Source organism: Lithobates pipiens, unplaced genomic scaffold, assembly GCF_037356315.1.
Source record: "Lithobates pipiens isolate NorthernLeopardFrog02 unplaced genomic scaffold, aLitPip1_a1.2 Scaffold_23, whole genome shotgun sequence".
NCBI lineage: Eukaryota > Metazoa > Chordata > Amphibia > Anura > Ranidae > Lithobates > Lithobates pipiens.
Genome location: NW_027507785.1, coordinates 174,941,319 through 174,959,659, shown reverse-complemented (window position 1 = coordinate 174,959,659; position 18,341 = coordinate 174,941,319). Strand labels below are relative to the sequence as shown.

At 39.2% G+C, this 18,341-nt stretch overlaps 1 protein-coding gene across 3 annotated transcripts in view; it reads right to left on the bottom strand.

Annotated features, from left to right (window-relative positions):
• Positions 1–18,341, bottom strand: part of LOC143928044 (flavin-containing monooxygenase 5-like) — an 89,232-nt gene that overhangs the window by 49,961 nt on the left and 20,930 nt on the right. The window contains exons 1-3 of one of the 3 annotated variants that reach the window (XM_077452640.1): positions 10,248–10,378; positions 6,588–6,722; positions 5,622–5,810 (exon numbers count right to left, since the gene is read on the bottom strand). In XM_077452640.1, coding sequence (XP_077308766.1) covers positions 5,622–5,810; positions 6,588–6,722; positions 10,248–10,265 — 342 coding nt within the window. In that variant the 5' untranslated portion in view covers positions 10,266–10,378. Of the gene's footprint in view, positions 1–5,621; positions 5,811–6,587; positions 6,723–7,503; positions 7,651–10,247; positions 10,379–18,341 lie in introns of those variants that run through there. The other 2 variants (XM_077452641.1, XM_077452642.1) reach the window with 2 other exon arrangements.

Here is an 18,341-nt window from a genome sequence, read left to right as displayed (position 1 = left end):
GGTAGCAGTGTTGGGTAACCAGGAACCAGGAAGAGCCAGTTGATAATGTGCAGAGGGTGGGTGCAGTGGACTGCAAAGAAGCGAGTCTTGGCTGGCAGAGTGGTCATAATGATATCACACATAGGTGGGCGTGGCAACACATTTCAGGTCCCCTTTATCAAGCCTGCCTAGTAATCGGAAACATCACAATAGCTGCAGCCATCCCTATCATACCGGGCAGTTTAAAGTAAATATCTAGTCACAAGTGGAAGAGAGTAATGAATTAAAAGGAATATGTATAAAAAGAATGAATTAAAATGACCCATAGAAATGTTGTGCCTATTTACTTTTATGTGAGTGCATATTGGCCTTGTAGTTATTGCTTTGACCCAAGTCCAGTCCAGGAACAGGAGGAGGAGGATTTCTTGGACCAAAAATTGGTTGCTTTATTAATCGTGACCAATTATGTCATATGCCTTTGCTGCGGGAGCTCCAGGAGAATAATCCGGATGATTTTCGAAATTATCTCTGGATGACGGACCCCTGCTTTCACCAACTCTTGGCATTATTGACCCCCTATATGGGGGGGGGGGGGACACATGCATGAGGCTTTTATTTTATTTTTTTGGTTCAATAATAATGATTTGATTTATTATATTTTCTATATTTTCTATATTTTTGGGTTTAAGTTCTATTGGCAGATAGCATGTCTAATTTCATTTGTTTTCTTTTTTTAATGCACAATATAAAAATTTTGGTGAATAATACTTGGCTATGTGTTTTACTTCAAAGGACAGTTTGGGAGTAGGCAGTTAAATTTAAAGAAAATGCAATGTAAAATTAACAAGGGACACCATCATAGTTGTAGCTTTGATCTTAACCACTTCCCACCCGGCCAATGCATATATACGGCCGGGTGGGAGCCGTCTACTCCTGATAGGACGTTCAGGAACGTCCTTCAGAAGTAGCGGGATCGCACGCGCGCGTGCCAGCGCAGCGGCGCGATCCCGATGTGCTCGTGTCACCCGGACACGGCACATCTCAGATCAGCAGGAGGGCTCTGTGATTGGCCCTCCTGATCACATGACGGCCGTGTCCAATCACGGCCGTCATGTGATGTAAACAAACAGCCGGTTGCTAGGCAATCGGTTCTCCTCTCCTCACACGGAAGTCATCGCTGAGGAGAGGAGAGCATAACGCTGCAGCCGGCTTATGATCAGTGAGTATGAGCTGTTTTTTACAGCTTTTTACTCACTGATCATCAGTCTAGTGTCAACACACAACACACCACACAGTACAAACACAGTCCCCACATATGTCCCCAAAACACACATGTCCCCAAAACATACATGTCCCCAAATAATAAAAACACATGTCCCCAATAATAAAAACATGTCCCCCACATATGTCCCACTAAAATCACATGTCCCAATGATTATCTGCACACATATGTGCATGATCATTTGCGTACATATGTCCCTGATCACACAAACCAATTATTATACACGTAACGGAATTTTTTTTACCAAAAACATGTAGCAGAATACATTTTGGCTTAAATTTATGACAAAACTTGATTTTATTGGATTTCTTTTCAAATAGAAAAAAGAAAATATCGTTTTTTTTCCAAATTTCCGCTTTTTTTGCGCTTATATATCGCAAAAAATAAAAAACGGAGTCGTGAATAAATAACACCAAAATAAAGCTCTATTTGTGCAAACAAAATGATAACCATTTCATTTGGGTACAGTGTAGCATGACCGTGCAATTGTCACTGAAAGCGCTAGAGCGATAAAAGCTGAAAATTGGGCTGGGAAGGAAGGGGGTGAAAGTGCCCTGTATTGTAGTGGTTAAAAAACTACAATATAATGGTGTTGTAGTAACTTGCACCAAAAAAAATAAAAAATAGCAAGCATAATAATATTATTCTTGATATCACTACAAAAAAAAGGCTTTGAAAATTTGTTTGTAATAACTCCATCAGTATCACCAGCAAAGCAGCTTCATTATTATCCCATTAAAGAAGAAGATAATGTGCGCTGCATTTCAAGATTTCATAATTTGCCTCATCACGAATGTTAACTCTCCATTACGAACGCTAGTTTACAAGACCGACTGCTTCTGGCTCATCCTTGTGTAGCACTGACCCCCGAAGGAGCGTCTGACATTTTCTGGGCTTATCGATTACCTCCTCCAGCTCGTAACTCGTCGTTCTTGTCTAGGTGTTCCCAGGGTTGATGACCAACACTTGCATTCCTTTTAGGGTTCTTATTTGCATAAAACAGTTGAACAAAACTCAGTCTCTCAGTTGGGAATAGAGGGTATAAGGATGAAGTATAGCTCAGGTACTTTGGAACTGCTGACTTCAATAAAAGTCTCTCTGTACATAATCCAGGGAAAAGCCACTCGCAACTGGATTCTTTAACTGTTGGATAAATCCTTGTTTATGGATACTTGTTTATGGATAATTTTAGCTTAGCAAAGTCTCTGCCACAGACTTGGATGAAAACATCGATAATCACAGGAACTTAGTTGCAAACGGAAGGATAGAGGTAGAAACTTTCTTACTGTACCAGTATCTTTCAGCTGGTCTGGCGATACCATAAGAAATGTGGATTCAATTAGTGTCCTTAACAGCTCAGCTTCCAGGCTCTGACCGAGCAGCCAGCCTCTTGTGTGGCCCTCTTACTGAAGAGTCCTCCCCTGGTTGTATGTAGAGTTGCTGGGCCTCTCCAAACCAGAGACGGCACCGGAACACCTTAGAATCTTCCTTCCAGTTACTGTGCCTTGGACTAGCCAGTCCTGAGGCTTGGAAATGGATGGATCCACACCCCAGCCAAACTGATGCCAAAGCATAATTTGACACAATTACCCCCAAAACTCAACTACAGTTTTGGGCAAAAACTAAATTTTCATACATAGCGCATACTCATCAGGAGTACCGTCGCTACACTTGCTTCCGAGAATGCGTTTTTTACTTTGGACTTTTGTCTGGCGGACTTGTGTACACACGATCGGAAAATAAGACAACATACATTTGTCCTCAGAAAATGTATGAGCCTGCCATCCAACATTTGTCCGCAGAAAATCCAACAACAATTGTCTGATGGAGCGTACAAACGGTCAGATTTTCCGCCAACAGCCTGTCATCACACAATTCCCGTCCGAAAATCCGATTGTGTGTACGAGGCTTTAGACAGTGGTGCTTTCTCTCCCTCTTTCTGTGGTTTGCTCCACAGAGGCCAAGCTGAATACTAAAAGAAATGATAAACTTTAATCCAGTCTTCCACTGCTTAATTGGCAGACACATGAGCACAGGCTAACTCTTTCAGTGCTAGAATCAGAAATTTAAATATTTGGAATGTTAAGAGCATAATATTAATAATCATCCAGAAAAAAGACAGAAGCAAGGAAGGAAAGGAGGAAGAAGTTTTGCTGGCCAACATGGAGAAATAATGAAAAAAAAGCAGAAAAATCCAAACAGTCATATGTATTAAACTAAACACATAATTACGGTAAACGTGACCCTCTTACAAGAGATGCTAGGGAATAAATTTTGTACTTTTTGTACAACTTGGAGTTGGGCATTATTTAAACCCCTAGGATAACCACTAGGTTTTGTCTTACAAAATATCTAAGCCCTAACTGGATAATATAGTACAGGCATACCCCACTTTTAAGTACATAATGGGGTTTATTTACTAAAGCTGGAAAGCGCACAATCAGGTTAATTTCTGCACAGAAACCAATGAGTTTCTAACCCCAGCTTGTTCAATTAAGTGTTGGTAATAAAACCTGGAAGCTCATTGGTTTCTATGCAGAAGTGAGCCTGATTTATGGGGGGATGATTTACTAAAGCTGGAGAGTACAAAATTTGGCACAGCTCTGCATAGAAACCAGCTTACAGGTTTTCTGTCAAAGCTTAATTGAACAAACTGAAGTTAGAAGTAGATTGGCTACTATGCACAGCTGCAACAAAAGTTGCACTCTCAAGTTTTAGTAAATAAAACAACTGCCATGTGTTTTTTTCTTTCAGAAATCCTTGTTTGCATTTCAGCTCTACTGATCTCTACCAAGGTTTTTACAACCAATTCCTAGCTCTGTACACTAATTTCAATAGTAGCTGCATGTCCCTGATCAGGGTGGGGTTCCTGAGCATGCCATTAGGAGATCATGCCTACTTAAAGTGGAGGGCGGTTATAAAAAAAATAAAAAAGTCAGCAGCTGCAAACACTGCAGCTGCTGACTTAATAAACACACTCACCTGTCCAGGGCGCCCGCGATGTCGGCCGCCCGAGGCCGACCCGTCCCTCGGCTCTCGGGTCCCGGCTCCGCCATCCCTTGTAAGGGAAACAGGCAGCGGAGCCTTATGGCTTCACTGCCCGTTTCCTACTGCGCATGCGCGAGTCCCGCAGCTACTGTGCATGCGCGAGTCCCGCAGCATTTTCTGAATGGGACGCGCTGTGTTCTGGAACACACAGTTCCCAGAACACAGCGCGACTCATTACCCAGAAGACGCCGCGACGAAGACAGAAGACAGAAGATCTCCGCGGAGGAGGAAGAGGAAGATTAGGAGAAAGTGCCTAGCAACAGGCATTTCTGGTAAGTAAAAAAAAAAAAAATTTTTCATTTTTTTTTTTTTAGATTTTTTGTAATTTTTAACATTTTTTTGTTTTTCAGGGTGGCCCTCCCCTTTAATGTCTCCATGTTACAGGGTGACAACGCAGGCATGCATTGGGAGACAGAGGGAGACAGAGGTCCCCCTATGTCAAGATGGGCCTCAACAAGGACTCATGGAAGGATTGCCACATTCTACTTCAATGAAAGCTGTAGATTTGAAATGATTAAATGATTAATGATTTTTGAAATTACATTGCCATGTAAAAGGATTATATGGTATATTAGTGATTGTGTTCACATTTACTGAAACAACAAAAATCTCAGTCTTACCTTAAGGGTGCTGAAAATATTGGTGCTAAATGTTACTAGGTGTTGTGTCAAATACCACTTGTGAAAAGCTTTGGCAGTTGGACACATGGAGATTGAGAATGTTCATGCAATAAATTGTCTGAATCTTCACTACAACTATCCAATCATTATGAAATGCAAATTTAGTTATTTAATCTGCACGTGCTTGGATATCCTATAGTAAGCCAGCCCAATGATCTATGGAGAAGGATCAACCAGTTTGCGTTCCTCATTAGCAGTGCATGTTTCTAAATGCCTTGGCTTATGGATATGTGACTAGCATGGGAGGGTGGATGCTGGAGGAACAGGTCAGGAAAGTCCTTTACCATTTTAGTTTAAATATTATTTATTTCAGGAAAAATGTACAGCTTTGAAGAATAAGGACACTTTGCCCCTCATTATTATGGAGAAAATGTGTAAAAAATACTACATGAGTAGGTGTATTCTGCAAGACATACAGGTAAATATCTAGCAGCGGGCAGGTAAAAAACAAAAATAACAAAGCTATATGCAAAGATTGAACATATGAAATCCTGCTTGGAAAAGTAACTAATTCTAGAGCCAGGAATCACATATTTGCTCTCTGTCTGAAAACAATAAACTCACAATTTAGAGGACCATAATTACACATTTTTCTTACTGTGTTATGTTGTATGATAAAGTAATTAAGGTACCTTATTTTGGATGTATTTCAGAAGATTGAATTTCTCAGCATACATTCGGAAATATTCCATAATTCTGGAGTTATGCATGTAGTTGGGGAAATCCTCTGGTGCTGGAAAATCACTAAAGCACATCATCTCCTTAGAAGTGTTAATAACGACAGATTTATAGATGCTGGCCCTGCCATCTTCAGGCTCATCCTATGGCAAGAAATGTATTAGATTCATTTTTTATAGATCCCAGCCAGCACAGATAAAGAGAGACCCACCAAAGACATTTCAATTATTTTACTGTTTTTTACAATTGAGTGTGCTTTGTTTTATGAACTTTTGTATCTGACATAGCGTGAATAGGCTTAAGCCTTGTACAACACGGGCCGAAAATCAGAAGGGGAGTCATTTGACAGGCTGTTGTCCGAAGTTCTTACCATTAGTACGCTCCTTTCAACAATTGTTTTCCCATTTTTCGGCCAACAAATGTTGAATGACAGGCTAATAAATTTTTGTCAAATGACAGCTCTACGTTAGATTTTCAGATGGTCAGTACACAACTCATTCACACAAAATCGAAAGTAAAAACATGCATGCTCAGAATCAGTGCTCCCCAAACATGAAATTAGCTGAAGGGGCCCAAAGGGTGGCGCTCAAGAGCTGAAATTACTCGTAGTATGTCACTATGTTTGTGTTTGTGGCACGACAATTTGTGTAACGTTAGTATGCAAGACAAGATCCTGGCATGCCCTTTTAACAAAAATCAGAGACGCTCCATTGTCCAACAATCGTACCGTGTGTACGAGGCTTTAGTGTCCAAAGTTGCAAAAAAATGCTGATTAGGAAGAGGGATTTTAACCTACTCACCCATGGGAGGCAGGAAGGTGGCCTATAAAAATCCCTCTCTCTGCTAGATACCTCCCTTGGGCACTAGGGATGATTAAGAGCAATCCTCATCCTTACTGGTAAAATTGGTTTTACACTCACCTTGTATCTCCAGAGTCCTCCAATATCATCAGTTTTTTCAAAGCATGTGGGCTCCAGTCCCTCATCAAGACAACACTTAATAGCTGTCAATCCACTGGCTCCTGCACCAATCACAGCAACTCTCTTCACCATTTTCTGCACACAACATAATTGTATTAATATCATAAATATCTTTGGGGAAAAAAAATCCTACTTGAAGAAAATGATTATGTTTAAAATAATACACTCTTTTCTAGAGTATAGTATAGTATTTTCAGCAAGTGTATAGTTTTACTTATGTTTAGAGATCATTAGAAAATTATATTTTAAAGCAGATTGTTCTACATGCGGAGCATGTAAATCCTTGGGGTACTTCAAGGTATACAAAGAGGCAATTTAGGTGGTGAATTCTGTATGTGCAGATATCAATTATTTTCCATCAGTTATCTAACAAGAGAGTCCCTTTATTTGACAACTGTTGAGACATAAAAAGGAATGACTCAACAGTCATTTGTTGACCGTTATTATTTCTGACTGGTGATGCGCAAAACAATGCTCCAAATGTATAGTTCTTTAACTGGATCATTTTGAGGTGGAAGTGGAAGACGGGTTCCCCATAATGTCTGGGAAGTCCAAGTCGCCACTGAGTCCTGCCTCTCCTTACAGTAACCAGGCAGTTAGCAAAGGTGGGTGCCTGGGCAGTGGGCACACCCACCATAAAGAAGCAGAATATTCTCTGCAGCAACTTTTTTTCTGTTTGCATAAAGAATACAAAAGAGCAACAACTGTGAAAGCTACAAATATGATTTGCTGCCTAAAGGAGTTATGGTCTTATGCTCACTAGACATGCTGCCAACTAATTTCTCTGACATCTTCTATTTTACAACATTTTTGCAAGGTTTGCTGGATAATTTCTGAGAATACACATAGGGGGTACCTGGTTGGGCAGGGAGAAGATTAGGGGTTTGAAGCCTGTAGAGAATCATAAAAATCCAAGAAGCTGCCACCTTCATTCAAAAATGAGTGATTATGTGCAAATCATAACTTGTCCCTTGATCTGCACATAATGGCAATTCTAGTAAACCTGCAATGGTAAATTAAATAGGTAAATATTTCAAATAAATATGACTGTGCAGTCCAACAGACACTAAAATTAGAGCCAGTGCTCTCAGTAATCAGCCGTCAGTAGCAGAATTAGTCTACTGCCTTGTATACAAGGTCGGACATCCCAACCACAAAATCCATCAGATTTTTTCAGACGGATTTTGTCCGAAACTTGTGTTGCATACACATGGTCGGACAAAGTTGTCAGAAAATACGATCGTTCGGAACAAGGTGACGTTCATTGCGTACGACGGGACTACGTAGAGACTAGTAACCAATAGCTTTGGTCTCGTAATTTAATCTGAGCATGCGTGGCACTTTGTCCGTCGGAATTCTCCACAAATGATTGGAAAAAGTCTGATCAGAAAATTTTAGCTCCTGCCTTTTAGATCCTGCTCTCAAATTTTTTCCGTCTGAATTTAAGACGGAAAAGGTACGATAGAGCACACACTTTGGAATTTCCGACCGTCGGCACAGGGCATTACAAACCTACTCCCTTTCTCTACAATACAAACCTGTGAAAGGCATCTTTGCTGAGCGATGTGGCTGTTCTCCAACTATGCCAGCATAGAGCACTTGAGTGTGAGGCAGAAAGCAAAAAGGTGTCAGACTTCAAATGGGTTTTAACCACTGTGGTGGGGCAGCACATGCAGGCACAATGATGTATATGCACGTCATTGTGTCTGCTTTGAGTTAGAAGTGCACGGCATGCCCCTCCTGTGACTGCTGTGTCGACCAGACATAGAGGATACAGGATACAGAGAATACAGTTACTGGTAATCGGTAACCAGGTATCATGTGATCACTATGCTTTATCATAGTGATCACATAACAATGCAAGTAACCTGTCATAAATAGCTTTCCATTCATGAACAGCTGGCTTACTGTTGTGATCTGTGATTGGCCCACAACAATCACACCTGGCTACCTATACCTTGTGATTAGCTGTAGCCAATCACATATCACAAAACTCAAACTGACAGCTAAAACTATACAGCCAAAAATCTGCAGAAAATCTGATTGGTAAAGCCCCATACACACCATCAGATTTTCTGCAGATGTTGGCCTTCAGATATACCAAAAACTTATAGTGCAAGGGCCTGCCTGATTACATACAAATTGAAACTCCTAAGGTTTGACCTCATATTATATGGTTTTGGTAAATCTGAAGACAAAAATCTGCAGAAAATCTGATAGTGTGTATGGGGCTTTACCGGAGCAATTTAACCCAAATGAGTGTACACCCAATGGGTCAATCAGTCTTGTAGGGTCACACACCCAGGGGAAACTGTCACAGAGGACTCGACTTCCAACCAGAAGACCAACTCCAACAATGGACCTCAATGGGATAGGTAATAGACAGAGAGCCACATGGATAGTTGCGCCAACAGGACAAATTTATGAAAAGGAAGAAGAAGTAGGCATATAGTATAATCCCATTTAAATCAGAAGTAATTTATTCAATAAAAAAAAACGAGGAAATACACTCACATTTTAGTAGATTAAAAAAGTGATTAGAAATAAAACAGTTACTTCAGCAGAGCGTCCCGACGTGTATCGTCTTAAAATACATCATCTGAGGTCTGGGGATAATAGAAATTTACTAGCCTAACTAATACAGCCATGGTTCCCTCCTGTAAAATGATGTACCCTACCTATAACCCCCAGAATGAGAGTCAAGCATTACCGCCAAAACCCATGCCCTCAGCTTTCAAACTTTAAAGCTCATAATTCTCACCCATTCTCTGGCACTGATGAACAAAAAGCCTGTATGCACACTAATCCAGCTGCAATGCTACCCTCTGGGCCTTAGTCAATCTTATACACTGGCTTCTTTAAAAAACACACACACATTTGACAACACACACATTTTAGTTATTGTTATCTTCATTAAAGTGAATGTATATTGTTTTTGTCATTTTAAAATGATTTTTAATACTAAAGAATAAAAAAAAAAAAAAAGTTTTAGTAAAATAGTTAGCATATTTATTTTTCTAGCCAATAAGTGGAGCTAGGCTTATTTTCACATGTTTACCAGGCTAATCTTCATTGCTTAGCTAAAAAAAAAATCCTGTTGACAGAAATGAACAGCGCAATTTACATCCAAAACTGAATAAATCAGAAGAGGGACTCATCTCCTTTCCTTCCCCCTTTGCTCTGCATGGCTCTGTACAGATTAGTGAACAGCTACTGTTATGTTAAAGTATTGTAAGGGGTTCATTCTGTATTTATCTTTTATTTGTAAAAAAAACTTATATAAATAACAACAAAAAAACTGCACTATTTACCATTATCATTTGTTTTAAGCTATCACATATATAGTAGTATACAATACTTCGTTCTTCGTTGATTTCTATATGTAAACAGCAGAATGGTGAACTATTTCTGCATTCTTATTGCTCCAAGAATGGGCACACAGTTACAAGTACTCTATTATGTATTACAGTGCAGAAAATATTAAAAACACATATATGTGAATAAACTGACTGCAATAACTATATTATTTTCCATGTAAGAACTACGCAGTAACCCAAGAATTGTTAGAAAACAAGAAAAAACCTTGGATCCTGCACCTACCTTATTTTCTTCTAACATCCAGACTTTCACAGGTATTAGTAACCTGCTTCCAAGCAACAGACAAATAAAATGTTCTTGTGAAAAATTAACCAGTGATGACCTTGCAGTAACACAGTTGTTTTCAGCAATTTTTCATGAAAAGATATACAATGCCCCTTGAACTGGAATAAAGCTCAAAGGTTCTGCTATAGTATGCAAAAGATTCCACTAGATCAAATGCCATCTTGTAAGACAGCTTGCTCAAAGCAAAATTATATTGCTTCTATATACGTAGATATTCAATATAATAGATATTGTGGTTGATTTACTGATACTTGCTTGCACAAGAGTGGATGATGGAAGACAGCACTACTACACTGTATTTACTAAGCAAAGGGGAATTTCCCCAGCAAAGTGAACAGTCTATTTGGCTTTAGTGAATCAACTCCATTGCCTTTTCAATTATTTGTCATTATTTTTTTTAATTATTATTATTCCTGTTATTTTATAAAGTATCCACTTGCTTATATTGCTGTGTGTTTGTTTATTCTATGCATTTGGCATTTGAGGTATTTATCGGCGTATAACACGCAGTCGGCATATAACACGCACCCCAAATTTAGGAGGGAATTTTAAGGAAAAAAACTTTTAGGAGGGAAGTTTATGGGAAAAAACTTACATTTAAATGCCCATCAATGCAGCCTTATCAGTGTCCATCTGCAGCCTTATCAGTGTCCATCTGCAGCCTTTTCATTGCAGCCTTGTCAGTGTCATTTGCAGCCTTGCCGTTTAAAAATGGCACCACCAAGGTACAGAGCTGGATGTCTTGTGTATCTCGGCAGCGCTCGGTAGCTCTCGGCCATTCTCGGTGGTTCTCGGCCACTCTCAGCCATTCTCGGCAGCTTTTGGACGGCAGCTAATGCTGAGAACGGCCGAAAGCCGCCGAGAGGCTCACAATCAGCGGGAGATCGGCGTATAACATGCACCCACGATTTTCCCCTGATTTATACGCCGATAAATACGGTAATTTGTATTGTTGTCTGTGAAGATTATTATTCCTTAAGGTTATTGTAAAGATGGTTATAGTTGGTCTCATAGGCTGGACTTGTACTGTAATGTTGAAGATGTTCTAATGAATGTCAACAACATACCCACCCATTGGACTAGCATGTCCGTTATATGTAATATGTATATGTAATGTAATTAGCACAGGGAATGGATTGTGTAATTAGAATAGGGTTGTTTCACAAACTTTCACATCTCTCATCATGTTCTTGGAAAATCCAGATGCGCTTCAACACATCCAGTGGTAATTGTATTAAGGTCATGGAATCACCCACATAACTATAAATGCTGGGGTATATTCCTGACACTCATCAAAGGTGGAAAAAATCTGCTTGGACAAGCTTTAAAACATCTTTAACCTAACAGAAGGTGTCCAATTAAACATGACTACTACTAGCAACTTGTAAATTTTTTAGTATTTCTATTATATTTTCTTGTTTAAATTGTTATATACTGTATGTGTTAATTATAAAGAATTTGCAATTTCATTAATCACCACCCACCCTGCGCGACTTCCCCCTACCATGAATACCAGGCTCTCCTGCCCCAGCTACAGGCCTGGGACAGGCATGGCAGGTGTTGCCAGGCAGGGCAGAGATAGCAGTGAACATTCACTGATCCTTCTTCCACTTAGTAAACCGGGAAGTGACATGTATTATTTCACTTCCTGCTTCAGAGCTGTCACTCTGCAAGTGCGCTGCCACGTAAATGGCAAATAGCGCAGGATCTGTGCTCCATTAGCTTCAGTGGGGTGAAGGAGACCCCTGATAGACCCCTGATAGACCCCTGATGTCTCATTAAAGAGAACCTGTCACAAGCTATATGCTATCACATAGGAGGCTATTGGTCCCTTATGTGATAGTAATAAAGTTATGTAAAATGTGTTAAAATTTAAAAGGACATTTAAAAAATAAAAAAATTACAGTTCCAACCCCACCTGACGTTTACGCACATGCATATGCAAACGCAAATGTTGACTGCATAAAAACAATAATTGTGCTACGCATGTCATATATTGCTGGACAAGCTGGAGTGAGTGCAATAATTCTAGGATCATTAATCATTGTTAGTTTTTAACTGATCATCCTGTAAAAACTTTTTAAGCATTGCCTATAGAATATTTTGGGTACTGAAGTTTGTTGACGTTTTGCAGGCACATAGGAATTAAAGGCTTAGCCTGTAAGGTATCTAATTACCACCATTTTAATCTCCAGTCTCTGCTTTCAGAAAATATATAATGTTTGGGGGTTATAACTAATCTTTAAGCCTGTGCATTTTAACATGTATGAGAAAAAAAGCAAAAAAGGTTCTGGTAGTGAAAGGGTTAAAGCTCAACCAAACGTTTAATTAGCTAAATACATTGCAAATGCATCAAAACAAAGGATGTGCAAAGTATTGGGGAGCATTCATGCCTCACAGCAATGTACAGAAACATACAATACATCACATAAGTGTGTCGTGGCATCATTCATTTATACAGGCAGTCCCCTACTTACAAACATCCGACTTACAAGCGACTCCTACTTAAAAACTAAGGGAGACAACAGGAAGCGAGAGGAAATCTACCCCTAATAAGGGAAATTCTCTCTTGTAAGGGTCACTATGGGAAAAAGGTGTCTCCACTGATGCTTTATAACCAAGGCTTGTTTCCACAAAAACCCCATATGTTCAAAATCCAATTGTCATAGGGACAGAAAGTGAGGAGAGATCTTCTGCATAGGGGCACAGACAGCAAATGTTACAGGGATGATAACCCTTCCCTATGCTATCCAAATAGCTTAAAAATGTTTTTTTTTGGCTGGCGCTACACTTAAAAAAAATGTACCTGTTCTGACTTACAAACAGATTCAACTTAAGAACAAACATACAGACCCTATCTTGTTTGTAACCTGGGGACCGCCTGTAATCGCACCCCAATGCACAGAGTTAATTTAACAGCTATGGCTGTTCTTTGGAATCCTGTTTCTATAGTTTTGTGATGCAGGCCTCCCTGCCTAACAGATAAGCTGGCTCCTGGACATTTACGCAGACAATGTAGTTGAGCCTGATGGGCATACAGAGCTGCCATCCCTTCCCCGGTCTAAGTTCTGCTAATCTTGGAATGCATCTCGTCTGCGTGAAGTGTAGCTCCTTCATTATCTTACTTCCTTGAGTAGTATGACAACACACATAAATGCTTTATTTCATTTTTCTCATCTTTTTGATATAAAACATTTATCTTGAGTATATGATGTCTTAATGGTAAACTGATCTGGTTTTGGAAATTTACACAAATATATTTCTACTTATCAGATACCAAACAAATATACAGGGAAAACCACAATTTCCTTCCCTTTCTGTCTGAGAAACAAACCCAAATTCAGATATCATACATTTCAATGTAAAGGTCTTGCTGTGTGAACCTCTGAGATCTGGTGGTCATACCACTGCTTTCCCTTCAAAGAGATATCTAGACCTTAATTCAAAGTATGTCTAAATCTACAATCACTTTAACTAAAGGTTTCTTAATATAAATCTGTAAATATTTGTCTTTAACCCTTTCAGGCTGGGTTCACACTGCTGCGACATGGGATCCAACTTGTGAGACCCCAAGTCGCATGACATCCCAAATTCAATGTTTCCCTATGCAATGCTTTGGTCTGACTTGTGTGCAATTTCAGCCCATGTACGTGCTCCTAAATTGCATCCACGCAGGAAGAAAGTCACATGGAAAAGTCGCAGGCAAAGTCAAATGACTTTTCTGTCATAGCAGTGTGAACTGAGTCTCACTGTCAGGCACTGTTTTCCATTTTACATATTAGGTGTCAGAACCATCTTGCTATTTTTTTTTTAAATGCACATGAGGCTGGGTTCACACTGGAACATGGAGTGGCTCAAGGCAGGAGTCTAATGCTTCTCCATTCACCATTTCAGGTCTGATTTCAGCTCGAAATTGGGCTAAAATGGGACCTGAAATGGACCAAAAGACGCACAGTACTCCTGTGCAATTTGCACCGCAGCCGATGCAGAGATGTGTGAGCCGGCTCCATAAAAGCCAGTCACAATCTCCTGCTATGCGAATTGGATGTGGAGAAACATCCAATTCACATATGTGTGAACCTGGCCTTACAGTTTGCTTTAAATACTATATATATTATGAAAGTGCATTAACTCAATAATTAAAATATGGTACTGAAGATATTTACATCCACACATAGCTGCCCAATAGATGTCCACTACGACTTTGGAGTGTGACTTTGATGTGATTTTACACTCTCAAGTACTCAAGTCGCATCAAAATAGTGCAGGAACCTTTTCAAAGTCACTGTAGCTTTATGTTGCATAGATTGAAACAGATGACATTGTAATCAATGGGCTATGGCTTATCATGTGTCCAAAGTCTCATGACAAGTGTGAACAGAGCCTTAGCGTAGAAGCCATAGGTGAAATTTAATTAATTTTCAATATCTGTGAGGTTGTTTTAACTGTTTGATTGCTAGAATACTAGATCACTGCTAGATCACAGCTACCTAACGTTGTACAGCCGTTACATATGTAATACATCCTTGGTGAAAGAATTAAATCCTTAATAAATAAAACTAAATGTAATAGCTTCAGTTTAAACGCACTAAATAGATACATTGAATAACTACTATTACTTTAAAATAACTAAACATGTATTTTATTGATCTGTATAAATTGAGAGGTGCTATTTACCTGGCAATAACATTGATTGTAACTACAATTTTTTTGCGTGCTGTGGCATACCTTCATTCTTTTATAGTATAAAACAATTTATTGACATACTGATTGGATAACAGAAAAAGGAAATTATAATCTATGCTCAATGACCGCCGAGGTAAAATCCATTTTTTTAACCCATCATTGTTTTTATTCATTCTGGGCAGGCTTGCATAGACATCGAAGAGTACTATAGTACAAAAAACATTGTGCAGCATTACTAAGCAAGCTGCAAGGCATACATATATATATATAATGAAAATAATTACTACTATGTAAATAAAAACTAAAATATTATTTAGGTTGGGTGGCGTGAATTCACATCTATATCTTTAAAAAAAAATTTGAAACTGACTAAAAGTTTGTTTTAAAGCAAACCTTTTCTTACGTCAAAGCACAGAAACTGACACCATGGGGGTTATTTACGAAAAGGCAAATCAAATTTGTACTGCAAGTGCACTTGAAGTGCACTTGCAAGTGCAGTTGCTCTAAATCTAAGGGGTAGATCTGAAAGGAGGAGAAGCTGATTTTATCATCTAATCATGTGCAAGCTAAAATGCTGTTTTTTATTTTCCTTGTATGTCCCCTTCGGATCTACAGTGACTTTACGTCCAAGTACACTTGCAGTGCAAAGTGGATTTTCCTTTAGTAAATAACCCCCAATGAGTATATAGCAGGCAGTTCCATTAGCCCACATGCAGCTTTTCTCTAGAGCAGTGGTCTCCAAACCGTGGGCCAGATGCGTCCCTTTGCTTACCTTGGGAAACTATTGATCCCACTGATCTGAGGCACTGATCCTCCCACTGACACCACCGAGGGGACACAATTCCTCCCACTGATGCCAGAGGGGGCACTATTCTTCCACCTACTGACCACCTACTGGCTATAACTTACTTACTCCCACTGACCACCAAGCCTGAGATATTGTTTATTTCTATTGTTGCTGGGACAGTTTCTACTCCTACTGGGCACAATCTAGCCCCTTGAAAGTGTGAATTGTCCCCTTGCTTAAAAAGTTGCACCACATACCTTACTAATGGACATTTACATTGCCCATAAAATGCAGGAGTTAGACCAGCACTGGCCTTTACTTCCAAAAAGTAGATTTGTGTAATAGTGGTTCTATTTTGTGTAGGCTCGCGGGAATGCTCACCTCTAGGTGCCTCCTCTGAACTCTCAGTGAAAAAATTTGACTAGAAGTATAGTCAGGCTTTTAAAGAAATAATAAAAAAACAAAACAAATGTATGACTGTAAATTGTTTTCTATGGTGGTAAACCTATTTAGTCCTTTGGTAGCTTTTAGTTAGGCATTTTAATGTGGACTACGGCCCCTTTCAAAAAAAAAAGAAGAAAAAGTGATAGGCACAAAAGCTAGCAAAACAAGCGTCACCGTCTACGTAAAAGAAGATGCTATTTGTATGAGCAATATCACACGTTTCTTAAATTTCCTTTTAGTATATTGCCTTTTAATTAAAATATTTTGAAAGTGGACAAAAAGTACAGAATTTGTCCCTATTTGTCAGTACAAACAAAAGAGCAACTAACAATTTTAACGGCAAAGGAAGAAAGGGAAAAGAGTAGCTAGAATCAGGTTCAAGTCAATTCAAATTGGTTGCGTTATGACCCTCAAGTCATCTTGGGTTTTTCTTAATTCTTTACCTGAAATACATTTCCACATTTACTTTATAGAAATTTTAACAAATCTTAACAAATAATAGCATCTAGAAATGAATGTTTCACATCCTTACTTGTCTAAATGAGATGGGGGATTAATAAAACAGATGTGCTACACACAATTAATGCAAAATAAAAGCAAAAATGCAAAGATTAAAAGCTCATAGTTATCCCCTTTAATAACTGCTTTATTATCAACACACAGAAAAGAATCCCTGTAGCTACAAATAAATTACCAAAGAACAATTCATAGATGAGACTGGAGAAAAAATATAAAATAAAATACCTTTGTTAAAGGTAGAATTTTGAAGAAAACTCCTGGCTGGCAAACAGTTGATTCAATATTAAATCCTTCTTCGAAGAGATCATTAAGAACCAATCTTAGAAAACCTGTATTTGTGTATTGATTTAGTGCATTTAGTCACTGTAACTTTTATAATGGAGAAAATAAAAAAAACTATACTGGGACATCCCCCTGATTCAACCAATCACAGTGCTTTCATCATTGGTTCTTGTCCTTTCCTGATTCTATCCCAGACATTAATATATCTTTAATTAAGGACAGCATAATAAAATTATATGAACAACTAGTTATTTCTAAATATTCAGCAAATTTGAACCAAATGTGATGTCTTATTAAACTACTTTCAAGCACTATGTATGAACCTAGAACCCAAAGCAAAGCATTATGTATGAACCCAGGGTACTGCTTTATAAATTGATAAAATAAAGACACTGACTATAAAATCATCCGGTCATCATAAAAGGCTGGCAAAGGGAACATAAGTGGCAGGAGAGTTTGGAACATGGGGGACGTTTATATTAGGCAAGACTTAGACCCCTTTCACACCACACCGCCCATAGAGTGGGCGGTAAAACGCAGCTATTTTTAGCTGCGTTTTACTGCCGTATTTGCGGTGGATTTCGACTGCTAGCGGGGCGCTTTTACCCCCGCTAGCAGCCAAGAAAGGGTTAAAACCTCTGGCAATACTCCGCAATAGCTGCGTTTTTCCGGCGGTATTACAGCGCTGCCCCATTGATTTCAATGGGGAGCAGCGGTGGAGGAGCAGTAAACACACCGCTCCTTCACTGCTCCAAAGAAGCTGCTGGCAGGACTTTTCCCTGACGTCCTGCCAGCGCACCGCTGTATTGTGAAAGCCCTCGGGTTTTCACACTGCAAACAATGGTGCAGCTTTTTTAGGGTGGATTGCAGGCGCTATTTGTAACGCTATAGCGCCTGCAAAACACCCTGGTGTGAAAGGGGTCTCAATGTTACTTACAAGTTGGAAATTCTTTTGCATAACCATTGGTATTGTTGAAATGTCTCTTCAGTTTATTTTCAGGCATCTAATTACAAGTTGAAGGTATTTTCACGTTTTCCTTTTTCCCCTGCTTTTTGGAGAATCACAGAAGTTATGAAGTTATCCATGTAACTACCCATGCAGTTATCCCTTGCGCTACCCATGCAGGGGCCACAAATATTAACTGGTTCTTTCAAAAACAGCGCTGAATCCCTCAGTCACCCAAGCAACAGCCCATGCACTACGGCTCTCTGGCTCAGTCAGGGGGTTGTTGTTTTTTTATTGCTTGGAAAACTTGGGATAGGAGAGGAATTACAGAATGGGGTGTTTCAAAACAATAAGCAAAGGACAGTTA